This window comes from Mastigoproctus giganteus, chromosome 13 (genome assembly GCF_048544385.1).
Source record: "Mastigoproctus giganteus isolate SK-2022 chromosome 13, ASM4854438v1, whole genome shotgun sequence".
NCBI lineage: Eukaryota > Metazoa > Arthropoda > Arachnida > Uropygi > Thelyphonidae > Mastigoproctus > Mastigoproctus giganteus.
Window position 1 is genome coordinate 42,189,016 of NC_143587.1, and position 15,765 is coordinate 42,204,780.

Below are 15,765 nucleotides of genomic sequence, written 5' to 3' on the forward strand. Positions count from 1 at the left end.
CCTCAATTTGAATTTATGCCCTCTCAGGTGATTATTCTGAGCAAGAGGAAGAATCCCATCAGTATTGAGCATACTCAAACCATTCAAGGCTTTATACACCTCAATCAGATCACCTCGCAGGTGCCTAGTCTCCAGTCACTGCAATTTGCAAAACTTAAGCCTTTCATCCTAAGAGCAACCCTTTGTTCCATTCACTAATCTTGTTGCCCTTCTCTATACTCATTCCAAAAGCTCTACATCCTTCTTAAAATGAGACCACACCTTGAGACCTGTATACAGTACTCAAGGTATGGTCTGACCATTGCCTTATACAAGAGGATAATCACCTCCTTACCCCTGCTAGAAAAATTCCTGTATATCATTGACAAACCACCATGAGCTTCTCTTGCAGACCATCTGCACTGCTCAGAAAACTTCATACCTGCCTACACAATTACCCCAGGTCTTTTTCATTCTCTACCACTGTCAGTGTGCTACCACAGAGTTTATACGTTACTCTGGGATTACTGCTTCCCATATGTAGTACTTTACATTTGTCAATGTTAAACTTCATTTGCCACCTCTCAGACCATCTGCTCAACTTTTTCTAGATCCTGTTGCAGCAGTGTACTGTCATTAGTGTCATTAACAACCCCGCCAGCCTTCGTATCTTCTGCAAACCTGAACATTAAGCCTGATATACCATCATCGATATCATTTATAATTACAGAAAACAACAATGGACCCAACACCGAACACTGAGGAACTCCACTAATAACATTAGTCCACGAAGAACAGTGTTCATTGATTACTTCTGTCTTCTCCCAATCAACCATCCCTTTAATCCATAGCAGCAATTTGCCTCCAATGCCACACTTCTCCAATTTGTGCAGCAGTCTTCCATGTGCAACAGTATCAAAGGCCTTTCTAAGATCCAAATATATGATATAAAAGTTATTTTTTGCATCCAGTTCCTTTGTGACTACATCATAGTATCCAATGAAATTAGTCAGACAAGACTTCCCCTTAACAAACCCATGCTATGTCCGAGCTATAACTGAAGTCTTGTCTAGATGATCCTGCAATGCTTCTTTAACCAGTGCCTCCATTAATTTCCCTGGAACAGAACTAACAGGTCTGTAATTACCTGTGTCTCCCTTTAATCCTCCTTTGTGGATTTGGGTCACATTTGCACATCTCCAGTCCATGGGTACCTCCCTTGAGTCCAGGGAAGCTCTCATAATTATGGCTAAGGGTTTGCTTACTTCCTTTGCTGCCTCCTTTAATATCACTGGATTGATTCCATCCACCCCAGGTGCCTTTCTTGTGTTTATCTTCAACAATTTCTCCTTCACTTTACTCTCAGTTATTACAAGATTATCTAGCTTACTGCCAGAGTTGAATACACCTCTGCATTCCCCTCCCTGAATAACTCCTCATGTGTGAATGTAAATGCAAAATATTCATTTAGTTTGTTAGCTACCTGAGCAGGATCATCAACAGATCCATTGTATCTTGTCTTCCAGCTAAAAGTATTGAAATTTGTGAATGATCAATAAAATATTTACAATACAAAAGCACTTTTATTTCGTAATCAATATAAACTTTCCAGAAATGACATTATTGACATCACTTCCAGAAAGTAACTGAGTTAGTGTCAGACCCTATCCAGAAAGTAACTGACATCATTTCAGTTTCATAAAATTGTGTCAAATTGGTTTTACTATGGTCTGACAATTGTAGTGTCAGACTCTATCTGGAAAGTAACTGACACCATTTCCATTTCATAAAATCAAGACAAATTGGTTTTACTACAGTCCAAAATTTGGTAGGTGCTGCAAAAGATGTTTACACATAAAAAAAAATCTAAAGCAGAGTAATATTAAAAGAGCATGGTGCCAACAGAATCAGTCCATTCTGTCCAATCCATAATTCTGGAAATGTTTCTTAGCCCAGTGAGACAAGGTGAGGTACAGTCTTGCTGTAAACTTATTGTTCTGCTTCTTTCAGTTCAGTTATCATAAACAATTGGAGCATGTCCAAGTACATATTTCCAGCTACAGTTTACATTGAGGAAAAAAGAATGAATCAGAAGGGAATTAATGCATGATCATACCATATATTAATCTCTCGAGTGACATAAGATCCATATGGACTCTTGGTCTTCCTGCTATTCATGAAAGACCAAGAGTCTGTATCCTTTTGTATCCATAGATAAAAATGGCTTCATATGAAAACTTAACTTGTACCAGAAATTCACAACTTCTGTTAACACGCTGGCTGCTGCTGATGCTTATGTTTGCAAGGATCCTTTCTATGTGATTTTAGTAATATTTATAAGTTATATTTTTTCTAGATTTTGATTCAATATCATTGTTCTGTAAGTATATTTAGGAACCAAGTGTCTTTTTCCACACAAAAAAAAAAGTGTCACGTATTTTCTTCACCAGGACGGGGAATGAACTTTGCTGAATGCACGCTATTGAACATGCATTCAACAAAGTAATGATTAGTTATAGTTCTGGCCTTTCCACTCCATGTGATGAAGATCTGTACTGAAATCCTGGCAAGATGGTTTACATTTTGTGGACTTTTTTTTTTTTTTTTTTTTACATAATTGCTGAATTACGAAAGGGAAAACCCACGCAGCCCTTGGCCACTGGCATGGGTTGCATGGTTTTTGCCTTGTGGAAACTCAGATTTTTTATCTGGTAAAATAGGCAAAGAGATCACAGAATACATGCAAATTTACAGGCATAATACAGTAGTGCATTGTAGTCTTAACAAAAAAAAAAAAAAAAGCAGAAAAATTGAATAAAATGAACACAGTTTTTGCAAGAAAATATTTCTACTTTATATTAGTTAAATTACATACTCAACTTCACTTTATATATCACTGTAGTTCTTTATAATAATCTGCAATTCAGTCCAAATAAAATGTTGGCTTCTCCGGAAACTTTTCTCGCAAGCTAAAGAATTAAAATTCAGCAAGCATAATCTTCAAAAAATTTTACCCTTTCTTCTTGGGGAAAATACTACACTACAGTGCCATAATTAGCTTTTCATGTGCCCTGTGCAAGGTTTTATTTTTGGATCCCTTAATTTTTTTTTTTTTTTTTTTTTGGGAAAAATAATAAAACAAATATGATATAACAATTGTTTATAAACAATAATTTTTGTGTACACAAGAAATATAAAAGATCATTCACATGTATTTATAAATGAAAATAATTATTTTAATTGCACTTTTCCGGCTTTCATTTCAGCAAATTCATTGATTACATCATCATAATTAATATCTTAAATGGTATATTCAATCGAAATTATGGAAAGACTGGATAATCGTTCTTGTCTGATAGTCAATCTTAAATAACTCTTAATTAATTTTAACTTGCTAAAACTTCTCACACGAAGCAATAGAAACAGGAAGAGTGAGAAATATTTGGAGAGCAACATTGATATTTGGATATAACTCAATTAATCCAAAGTCACGAAGAGCCTGTAGAATAACAAGTGGAGTTGCAATTTTAATGTTTTGTATTAGTGTCGAGGCTTCAAACTAAAAGCTTTGAATTTCACATGTGAGCTCGTACATATTTAAATCTTTGCTATACTTAATAGTGACATCTGCAACCGATTTTTCTAAATCAGCAACGCTCACTGATGAAGAAGAGCCATAGAAAAAGCAAAAATCGTCACAGACAGTTCTCAGTTGCTCATAACGCCAATCTATTTGAAACAACAGTGTCAAAAATGCTGTAAATTTGCATTTTAAATAATTCTTCGGGTGTCATGCTACTTCCTTCATCCGGTGTTTCATCTATTTCCATTTTCTTAACTCTTCTCTTCCGTTTATTAGGGAATCCAATCTCTATATCCATCGTTTCAGCCAAATTTTTTGCTTCCAGGAAATTTTGTTCGAAACCTGTTTCTCGTAGTCCTTGTAAAGTACCACATAGTCCATCAATTAATTTCTTTGAATGGTCTATCGAAAAATCTTTTCGTTGTAATGTTTTATTTGTTTGTTCAATGCATTGTAGAATTTTATTCCACACAGAAAGTGTACAGATAAATCCATAATTAATTTGTAATAGCAAACTTTTTACATTTGATACAGCTTCTGGATTTGATAAATCATTTGTAATCGTTTCCAATCCTTTCTTTACTTTGGATAATTGTAAACATAGTAACTTTATTGCATTGGCCTTTGATGACCACCTTGTATCAGAAAAACTTTTAAGTGACTATTTTAAAGACTTCATTAAAGTTTCCCATTGAGTTGTTGAGGATGAGAAAAAATTAAATATTCTCTGCCTGGGCCCACTCGATGCACTTCGTTCACCGACATCTGAACAACAGAGAACGGCGAAATTTAAAATTTGAAAATATTATATTTGACAATTTTTTTTGTCAGTTCCATTTCAGGGCTCCCTTCGTCCTCGGCAGCTGCCTAGTTATGGCACTGCTACACTAGATAAAATAACTTCAGCACAAGCAAAGCACATATAAAACTGAACCAAGTACACAGCTTTTACAGCACTCTCATATTAGTGCGATTGACGCCAAGCAAAATCCTGGCCATAATTCAAATAGCCCGCTGTTCAATCAGTGTGCTGATACCGATCAGTTTCCCCTTTCCCTTTACAGTGCTCATTTATTGACACCAATTCAATGGACATATTTGCACTAAGACACAACTTTGCAGTTCATTTTGATACAAGTTTGCTTTCTGGCAGCAAATGTGTTATTTTATTTATTTTTTTTTTTATGAAAACCCCAAACACGAGAGGTGTTAGAACCTATAGTACTTAGTATTGTGCATGGCTTGGAGGTTGAGAAGACAAAAGAAGATATCTGTTGACATTGGACTTTAACTTCTGTAGACTGTAATTGTTAGAAAATATGTATGAAGAAATGTTGTTTCAGAAAATGGCAGTTGAATGAATAAACGAGGAAGATGAAAAGTTGGTTCTGTAAGTTTGAAGTTGGACAGTAAATGGATGTTGACTGGTGGTGGCATGTGTTAGAACTGTTTTGAAAGAAACAGCGGGAATTATAGAAGCCAATTCAGAAGAACAGTGCCCGTGGAAGTATCTGTAAAGAGAGGCAGGCAGCAGAAATAGAACGTCTATGAGACAGAAAGTGGAGAGACTGTTAGAGACAAGTCATTAATTAACCTAATTGCTCTCTTCTAAATGGAATCTAAAAGCCTGAGAGAGGTTTTGGGGGCACTGCCCCAGATGTGGGAACAATATTCCACGGTAAGGCAGATTTGCGATATGTACTGAGTGAACAGTTGTTTGGAAGTAAAGTAACACCACGAGCAAAAGAGAAAACCAAGTTTTTTAGATGCAGAGGAAGCAATATTTGTAATGTGCTTGTGCCAAGAGAGATTAGAAGTCAGAGTAATCCCGAAAAGAGATATATCATCTTGCCTAGAAATCGGAGTGTCACCAAAGATAAGCATAGGAGCAGAAGAATCCTTTTTGCGAGATATAAGACAGGAATGAGTTTTAGAAGGATTGAAATCAACTAAGTTGTCTTTGCCCCACTGGAGAATTACCTGGAGATCGACAATTAAGGAACTGTTAGCGGATATTCAAGAAGTTGAAGCTGATTGAGCAGGGTAAGATTTCTCAAACTGGAAAGTGGAATGCAACGTGCTATCATCGGCAAAACTATGGATAGGATTTCTGATCAATGGAAGGTCGTTAATATATAAGAGGAAAAGAGTGGGGGAAAGAACTGAACCTTCAGGGGCACCAGCATTAGTGGAGAAGTTAGAAGATAGAGAGCCGTCTACCATCACCCTCAGTGAATGGTCAGAGAGAAAAGTGGATAACCAATTACAAAAAACAGTTGGAAAACCATAAGATGGAAGCTTGTTTACAAGACCTTTTATACCAAAATCGATTGAAAGCCTTTGAGAAGTTAAGAGCAACTGCTTGTGTTTCACCAAACTTTTCCATTGAATTTGTCATTAATGGGTAACATAAGCCACAATATCACCAGTGGATCGACACTGATAGAATCCATACTGGTGATTGTTAAGATGGAAGGTTTCTAAATAGTTTAAGAGTTGGCAGTTAATTGATTTCTAAATTACTTTAGAAAGAGTAGAAGTAATTGCAATGGGATGATAACTGTATGGGAGGGATTTGTCACCCTTTTCAGGAACAGGTGGATATCAGCAAATTTCCAAGTAGAATAAGAAATTTTGGAATAAGAAAGTGCAAAAAGGCGGCAAAGAACAGGAGTAAGTTCAGGAGCACAGGTTTTGAGAACAAGTGGAGAAATACCATCAGGACCTAGAGCTTTCTTAGCATCGAGATTCATCAAAATCCTTCTGATATCCTTTTGACGGAAGACCACAGGAGGCATTGAATGGAGCGTGTTGGGAATGGTGGGGGTGTTTTTCCAAGAGCATTAATACATGAGTTGGAAGAAAAATGGGATGCTAGCAGGTCAGCTTTATTCTTGGCTGAAGTGACAATAGAACCATTTTAGCGTGACGGTGGAGGGGGGGAGAGCAGAGATGGGCAAAAGTTGCAGTCAATAGTTCTGGCAAGAGACCAGAATCCTCAGCTACCATTAGGGCAAGAAGAAAGTTTTCTACTCGCCTGATCAAAATCTAATTTGGACTGATTAATAACTACTTTACAATTGTTGCAAGCTTTGGTGTAGGCAGAAAATGAAACTGAAGAATTGGAAACAAGCCAATTGTGATATGCAACATTCTTCTCTTGAACAGCCTTAGCACATTTACTGGAAAACCAAGTTTTAGATAAAGGACGAGATTTTAAAGTGGAGGGTGGAATAAAGGGTTCCATTCCTACAAGAATAATTTCATTGACACAATCTGAGCAAATGTTGACATCAGAAGTTTTGAAACAGTAATTCGACCAAGGAAAAGAAGAAAACAAATCTCGCAGGTCATCCCATTTTGCATTCTTGTAATGCCAAACAACATGACATGAGGTTGGGAATAGCCATGAGATAAAGGCTCCATTGGAGAAGAGACAATCACCAAGTTGTGATCTGAGGTGCCTAAAGGACCACTCCCTTCAACCATGTACTTAAAAGGGTTGTTTGTGAGAAAAAGGTCAAGCGTGTTGTCTGTATGGTTAGGATCGTCCGGTATTCTGGTAGGTAAATGGGCAATCTGTGCAAAGTCATTAGTAATTGCAAAAGCCTCAGCATCTTGACCATCTGGGTCTGTGTGACTAGAAAACGGAAGTCAGCTGGAGTTGTGAATATTAAAATCACCAAAAAAAATTCCCTCACTGTTAGGAAAGTTGGACTGGCGAAAGTCAAGTTGCAAAGAGAAGAAGTCAAAGAGTTCCAAGTGATTAGTGAGGTTGGGAGAACGGTAGAGACAACATATGAATTTGACACAATGAGGTAGAGAGATTTTAAGCCAGAGAAGATCAAAAAGAGGAGATTCAAAATTACCAAGTCTCTGACAGGGAATATCGGAACAGACATATGAACAAGTACCACCTTTGAAGCAAAAAGTATCATACAGCAAATAATTTGGGCAACTGAGATGAGCAGTGGTTGAATTAACTGATAACTGAGATTCTGTCATTTTGGAGATGTTAACCGCGAAGGGTATGATTGAGTGGTGAAGTTCATGGTTAACATGAACTTCACCACTCAAGTAAACTTAAGTTCTTGTACCATCTACAGGTCGAATTTTGTGGAATAATGGCTGAGGTTACAATCTTTACTGCTCCTATACTTTTTGTGCTGTAGGTAACTTTAACTCATGTGACGTACAATGAACTGACTTTCTATGATTATACAAACAGCCTTCTTATATACATTATCAATATTCTTTCAAGACAGGTAAACATCAGATTCACTTTTTAACATGCTACCTCTCTTGAGAAACTTTTGCAACCACTTCTAAAAAGTCAGTTTTGAAGAATACTTCTTATTTGCAAAACCGAGAATAAAATTTTAATTCAACAAGCAGCATCAAATGTTTTATCTTTTCCTTCAGAGGTTTTTTTTTTTTTACAAACACCAAGAAATTATCACATAGACCCAACAGAAAAATGCTAAATGAAAAAAAAAAACTCAATAAATAAATAAAATATATAAAATACTTTAATATTTTGTAATGTGTGCATGTGTAAAGTTCTAAAGCAAAACAATAAAAAATGGTTTTCAACAGAACAGAAACAGTAGAGTTGCTACCAGCTTCTCTAACAAGCTTACAGCAATGCAATCTTCCAATTTTTTTTTTTTTAACAGCTGGGTTTTAGTTAAATGTATTTGTTTCGTGTTAGTTTTTGTAGCACGTGCATTTCATATTTGTTTGCTTTTTTTTTTATTTTGATTAGATAAATATTACCACCAGATTTATGAATGGTACTATTTTGAATAATGCTTCCAAATTTTACACAACACTTCTATTATTCCAATCAGATAATCATTCTAATAGCCCAGATTTCAGATTGTGCATTTTTTTAATATTTTGTCTTAAAATATTATGTTTGATTGATTAACATTTCAAGTATAGCTCTTTTTTTTTCCCTTTTTTTTTTTTTTTTTACCCTAGTATAGCCACTTTCTCTTATAAATTTGGTTAAAATAAGATTTCTCGAAGTCAGAAGAAACCTAAAACTAATACATTTCTGAAATGGATTTTAAGGAACCCATTTCAGAAATGTATCAGACTTATTCGTAATGCACACAGTGTGAAATTTTATGAAATCCAAGCAATATGTAGATATATATTACCTTTATTTGGTTGTAATTCTTCTAATTCTTTATTATCAGGTACAACCCATAAATATTCCATGTCAGGAGAAACTAATTCTGTTAATTTGCTGATTCGGTCCTAGAAATTAAAATACATCAGAATTAAGAATACCTTTGCTAGTTACTGGTATTTTTCAAGCAAATAAAATAGTTTTAGATAAGATAGGATGAAGGACAAAGTGATGAAAGACTGGTAAATCTTTCATCACTTTGTAGTTTAACATCGACAAATGCAAAGTACTGTATATGGGTAGTACCCAGTACACGTAACCCCAGGGGCTCACATCTGGTGAGTATGGGCTTGGCACACCCAGGGTCCTCAGCTGGATATCATCATTCTTCTCTTTCTTGGTGATTTCCTTCTACTTCTCTCTCTCTCTCTCTCTCTCTCTCTCTCTCTCTCACACAGGGTAACTCAAATTTTTTTTGGCTGGTGCAGCATAAGAGTCAGGCTTCCTTGCACCATATGGCTAACAATAATAATAATAATAATAACCCCAGATTAAAGTAACAACTGTGTGGTAGTACATTCAGGATAGTGGAAAATGAAGAAGACCTGGGGATAACTGCAGCGAGATATGAAGTTCTCTGAGCATTGTAGACGGTTTCCAGAGCAGCTAATGGTGTCTTGTCAATAATATACAGGAATTTTGCTAGCAGGGATAAGGAAATTATTATTTCCCTTTGTATAAGGCAATGGTCAGGCCATACCTTGCATGCATGTCTGGAGTTCTCATTTTAGGAAGGATGTAGAGTTGCTAGAATGAGTACAAAGAAGGGCAACAAGATTGGTGAGGAGAACAAAGGGGGCGTTCTTAAAAAAAAAAAAGCTTCAGTTCTGCAAGTTTCAGCATCTGGAAACTAGGCACATACGAGGTGATCTGAAGAGGTGTTTAAGGTTTTGAATGGATTGAGAAAGCTCAACACTGATGGGGTTCTTCCTCTTGCTCAGATGATACACACGAGGGGACATAAATTCAAACTGAGGAAGGACGGTAACAGAATAGATGTGTGGAAGTTTGCCTTAAAACCAGTGGGTGGTTGATTGACAGAACAAACTTCCATCTATTGTTGTGGAAGTTGATAGCATAAATAAATTCAAGGAAAAACTAGACATACTATTGGAGTGAATGGATATGTGAAATGGGATTTTTTTTTTTTCCTTTTTTTTTGGCTGATGCTGTATAAGCTTGCTTTCTTGAATGATTTACCACTATAAATACTAATACTAAATGTGCTGAACTACATAAATCTCATAACACATGCGAAGAACAAAGATAATTGCATGACAGGGCAGCCTGTGCAATTGAGAAGTAAACACAAAGCACTGCCGAATACTGTGCACTTTAGTGTGCCAATATTGAGCAATTATCACATCCCAGTGCTTGTGCCTTCATAGTAGGAATTGTATTTGTGCATTGTAATGAATGGGTTAAACATTAATTTCAAAATACTGTTTGCTTTTATACTCATTTTTACTTTGTTTTTGCCCTATTTCACCTTATGAAGTTTTGTCAGTTTTAAGTAAATATAAATTTTTATTTAAAAAATTTATATTATGTTTATTTTGCCTTTATGTCTGTGTTTAATGTTATACCTAGAAGCAATAAAGAATTTTAAGTGGTGAACTATTTTTGACGAATATTAAAACTGTATACCTTCTTGCTCTATACATAGAGTGAGAAGTTGAGTCTGAATGTATCTGTGATTTAGTTATACAGCAGACTCTCGATTAACCAGGACACTTCAAGACTCCAAATAAAAAAAATAAAAAAAAATCAACCAGAAATCAAAAAATTCAAGTAATAACTAGAATAGGTATAAACATATATTTTGCAAGTCGTAAATAAGCGACAAGCGATATTATAAGTCATCATTGGGAGATTAGTGTACCTATTATCTTGCAATCCCCACTGTCTTCACACCCGCCACTCAAACAAAAAAAAAAAAAAAAAAAGAGACCTAATGTTTAGTTTGTTTTAGTGTGTCGCATCAATTTTGTTGTGTTCCATTGCAGCACAAAAGGAAATTTTTTTTTGTTATTTATGTCAGGGATGTCAGAATTTTTTTTATAGTAAAAAAAATTTTTTTTTTTTTTTTTTTTTTGTTTAGAAATCGCAAAAATGATGGGTAAATGCAAAAGAGTTGCGTTTTCAGTTAAACAGAAACTTGAAATTATTCAAAAGTTTGAAAACGGTGCATCTGTTAAATCTCTAAGGGATAACGTTGGTGATCAAACCATATAATGTTGGTGATCAAACCATACGCAACATCGTAAAAAATAAAGGGAAGCTATTAGATTTAAAATCGACATCGTAAAAAAAATATAGGAAAGCTATTAGACTTAAAAACGACATTACAAAAAATAAAGGGAAGCATCGTATTGGACACGCGAGTAGTGCGTAGCAAGTTTTTTTGTTTTTTATCTATCGCTATATTTTTTACGTAGGTTGCTCAACGTTTTTCGATACAGTAAGTCCCCGACTTACGAAACTACGGATTTACGTAAATTTTTTTTCACTCAATTTTCTTTTTTTTTAGGATTGTAAAATTTAAAACAAACAAAAATAATAAATAAATAAAATAAACAATCAATAACGATGATCACGGCATACACAAATTGCACAAGTGAGATACGGAGTAACAAGCAAAAAAATAGGAAAGGAGAGAAGATTCTTACAATTTATGGGGTTTTTTTTATATGACTGAAGTTTTCGTGAGGGGAATGCATTTCGCCATAATAACGTAAAAACCCACACAATTCTAGCTATCGGCATTATCGCAAATGCAATAAGATCGAGTTTACTACTCATTTATAATTAGATGCATGAACAGAAAAGCTCAGTAACCCGGAAGATGCAAATTGTTTAACTCTGTGAAGTTCTTTTCAAAAAATTTAATTTTGACCGTTATGGTGCTGACTAAAAGAATAAGTGACAGTGGTACTAGTAAATCTACCAACAAAAGGAAAGCCATCGATTTGGATCAGAAAATTAAACTAATAAGGATGTATGAAAATGGGCCAAACATCAACAAGTGTAGCACGGAATTCAGATTTTTCAATAATAATATAGTAGCAATATGTTATTAGTCATTCCCGAGTTACGTAAAACTCGACAAAGTAAGAAGTCCTGAAACGTATCTGTTACGTATGTCGGGGACTTTTGTATTTTTGGATTAACCGGGAAATCGATTATCCGGGATTTGTTTTTTACCATCTATCCTGGAAAATCAAGTCTATTGTATTTTATTTTTCTTTTATATTTAACATGCAGGATTTTTATTATTTTTATAAATAAATAACTCTTGTTATCCCTTAGTTTTGCAATAAAGTAATATACATATATACAATACCTTGTACAGTTCCAGCACTCGAATAATGTATTCCTCACTAATATCTGTGAGAAAGCTATTAAAAAAAAAAACACCATTCAATAAGACTATAACTACTTTAAATTTATTAAAATTTACTAATACATATTAGGTTTTTTATTAGTATATTTGATTTGGTATTTTTGAGGAAATAGAATAGAGATTTAAGTAACTTTTTTAGAGGAATTCAGTAAATTGAAGACCATCATGTCCTATGTGTTTTTTGAGGCTTACAGACTTTTGACTGAATATGAACACTATGGTCTTACAATATACTCATAATAGAACTTTTTATATCTCAGAGAAGCCTCATAAATGTTATCGTGAATTCCCGCCATTTTTACACGATAGCATAAGCTTAGTGTAGTATACTGCATAATATAATATTGTCAATTAATCAGTAAATCTATTAATCTTGATAAACTTTATTGTCAATTAAATTATATTTTTAACTCTATAAATATATATAACGACTTAATCGTAACAAATAATTAATACATAACTATAGTGGTACACGTGATACGGAAGTTGTATAAAGGGAACACTAGATACCGAAAGAAAGAAGAAAAAAAAAAAATATATATATATATATATATATATATATATATATATATAACATAACTGTTTTGGGATATAACTTAAGGATTTAATTTTTGTTTTAAATTTTATTGAATTAAATTGGAATCATGACTCTAACCAGAGCAGCAAAGCAAAAGGCTCAAGCTAATGGGAGTGCTGTGGTTCAGGGGAGAACTGAGGGGGGCAGTTGCCCTCTGAATCACAGTCTATTAAAATGCACTGTTTGCTTGATGTTTGCGGAGCAGTCGGGTACGGGACATGATACGGCCAAGGGGGATGTCTTTGTGTGTGCACGATGTAAGGAGTGCAAGGAAATCAGGCGACAACTCAGTGTTGTTATGGGCCTTTATGAGACCTTGAAGGACAGGGTGGATGCCCTCGAAGGAAATAAATTGAGGGGCCCATCAAGCTCTCAGCTGCCCACATCAACGCCAGAGCTTGCACTTGGTCATCAGGCAACACAGGGGCAGCCCCCTAGGCAGAATGCGCTGGTCCCACAGGAACTAGTAGTTGTTGGTGACTCTATTGTCAGGGAAACGGGGAACATGCTTTGTAAAAAGGATAGGTGGAATAGGACCAGGGTAGGTCTGCCAGGGGAAAAGGTTGATGACGTTGTAGAGCGGATATCATCTTTTAAGGGCACAAAAGGTGATATAGTTGTACACGTTGGCACTAATGATATTAAGAGTAGGAGACCGGCGGAATTAGTTAGCAAGTACAGGTCACTGTTGAAAAAAAGCCGTGAATTAGGGTTGAACTTGAAAGTGTCTGCAATTCTGCCCAGACACGATAAGAGGGAGTATATGATGAGAGCCTTGTCGATCAATTCGGCCCTGGAGGGATTGTGCAAGGCTCAAGGGGTAGAATTTTTTTCAGCCTGGACTGTACTTGTTAACAGGAGAGATTGCTTCTACAGGGATGGGATACACTTAAATAGAAAGGGTGCAAGAATTTTTGCTGATGCTGTCGAGGCAGTGTTAGGTGGGTCGGAAAACTGCTAGTTGGGGGGGGGAATACAAGGACTAATAGATTAACAGTAGCCACTGGCAGAGGTGGAAGTGATTCTTGCACTGCTTCTATTCAAATGAGCAGAAGTCTGAAAAACAAGATGCAGGATATTTCAGAGACTGCTGGTAGTCATTGCGTTACAAGTAAACACATGGGTTGTGTTAGGGTAGCTAAGAATAGAAACAGGTGCATGTATACCTGCGTGTACACCAATGCTAGGAGTTTGGTAAATAAATTTGATGAATTTGAGGTATTGCTCAAAACATCAAAGGCAGATATTGTTGGGATATCAGAGACGTGGTGTCACACAGATATAAGTAATGCGGAACTGGAATTTGGGGAATACAATATATATAGAAAGGATAGACAGGACAGGAGGGGAGGAGGGGTTATGCTATTAATTAAAAAACACATAAAGTCAAAGGAAGTGAAGCCAGTTGACATCGATGGACAGGGCAGTGTCGAGTCAGTTTGGTGTGACATAAGCATAGGGAAATCAAAATTGAGAGTAGGAGTGTGCTATAGGCCCAATGACTCTGATGAGTATAATAATATATTGTACAGGGAAATAGAGTGGGCCACTAAATCAGAGAGTCTTATAATGGGGGATTTTAATTTCCCAGATATTGACTGGAATTTGTGGTTTGGTCACTCGCACACTAGCAAGGCTTTTGTGGATTTATTGGATGATTGTTTTCTACATCAGCATGTTCGTGAGGCAACAAGAGGGAGCAATACTCTTGATCTGATTATCAGTAGTGATTCTTCATGCATTAAGAACCTGCAGATAAATGAACCACTAGGTGGCAGTGATCACAGTGTGTTGAAGTGGGATTTACTCAAGGGGGTAACTACCATCAGAGGTAAAGGGAAGGGTTTTTGTTTTCGTAAAGGCGACTATGATGGTCTGAGACAGTATTTAAATTCTATACAGTGGGACCAACTGATGATGTTACCAACAGCAAACTCAAAATGGGAAGCATTCAAGGAACTAATCTTGGTGGCTACCAGGCTTTACATACCAACTAAGAAATATTGTTCAAGGTTTAGGCCTAAATGGTTGTCAGATGGACTAATGAGACATGTGGCAGAGAAGAAAAATGCATGGGATACATACAAATTAATGGGTGACATGGAAGCCTATGATAGATATAAGTTGGTCTGTAACCAAGTCACAAAGGAGATTAGGCAGGCAAAGGCAGACTACGAAAAATCCTTGGCAAAGGATGCAAAGAAAAACAGAAAGGAGTTCTTTACATACTTGAACTCGAGAAGGAAAGGGATGAATCAGATTGGTCCACTGGATATTGATGGTTCAACAGTTGAGGATCCTGCTCAGGTGGCTAACAATCTAAACGAGTATTCTGCATCTACATTCACGCATGAGCAGTTATTCAGGAAGGAGAATGATGTAGGTAAAGTAAACATTGGCAGTGAGCTGGATGATTTTGTAATAACTGAGAGGAAAGTGGAGGAGAGATTGTTGAGGATAAACATAAAAAAGGCACCTGGGGTGGATGGGATCTATCCAGTTATATTAAAGGAGGCAGCAAAGGAAGTATACAAACCCCTAGCCATAATTATGAGAGCTTCTTTGGACTCAGGGGAGGTACCCATAGACTGGAGATGTGCAAATGTAACCCCAATTCACAAAGGAGGATCAAAGGCTGACACAAGTAATTATAGACCTGTTAGTTTAACTTCTGTTCCAGGTAAATTAATGGAGGCACTGGTTAAAGAAGCACTGCAGGATCATCTAGACAAGAATTCAGTTATAGCTCAGACGCAGCATGGTTTTGTTAAGGGCAGGTCTTGCCTGACCAATTTGATTGGATACTATGAAGTAGTCACAAAAGAACTGGATGCAGGGAATAACTTTGATATTATATATTTGGATCTTAGAAAGGCTTTTGATACTGTTGCACATGGAAGACTGCTGCACAAATTGGAGCAGTGTGGCATTGGAGGCAAATTGCTGCTATGGATAAGGGGATGATTGAGTGGCAGAAGACAGAGAGTGGTAATCAATGGACACTGCTCAACGTGGACTAATGTTAT

The 15,765-nt window shown here is 36.1% G+C and overlaps 1 protein-coding gene across 3 annotated transcripts in view; it reads right to left on the bottom strand.

Moving 5' to 3' along the window:
- GluRS-m (putative glutamate--tRNA ligase, mitochondrial) overlaps positions 1-15,765 on the bottom strand; it is a 193,548-nt gene that overhangs the window by 16,056 nt on the left and 161,727 nt on the right. For all 3 annotated transcript variants that reach the window (XM_090387441.1, XM_090387440.1, XM_090387442.1), the window contains 2 exons: positions 12,103-12,157; positions 8,728-8,827 (listed from right to left, as the gene is read on the bottom strand). In XM_090387441.1, the coding sequence (XP_090243567.1) occupies positions 8,728-8,827; positions 12,103-12,157 (155 nt within the window). The remainder of the gene's footprint in view (positions 1-8,727; positions 8,828-12,102; positions 12,158-15,765) is intronic.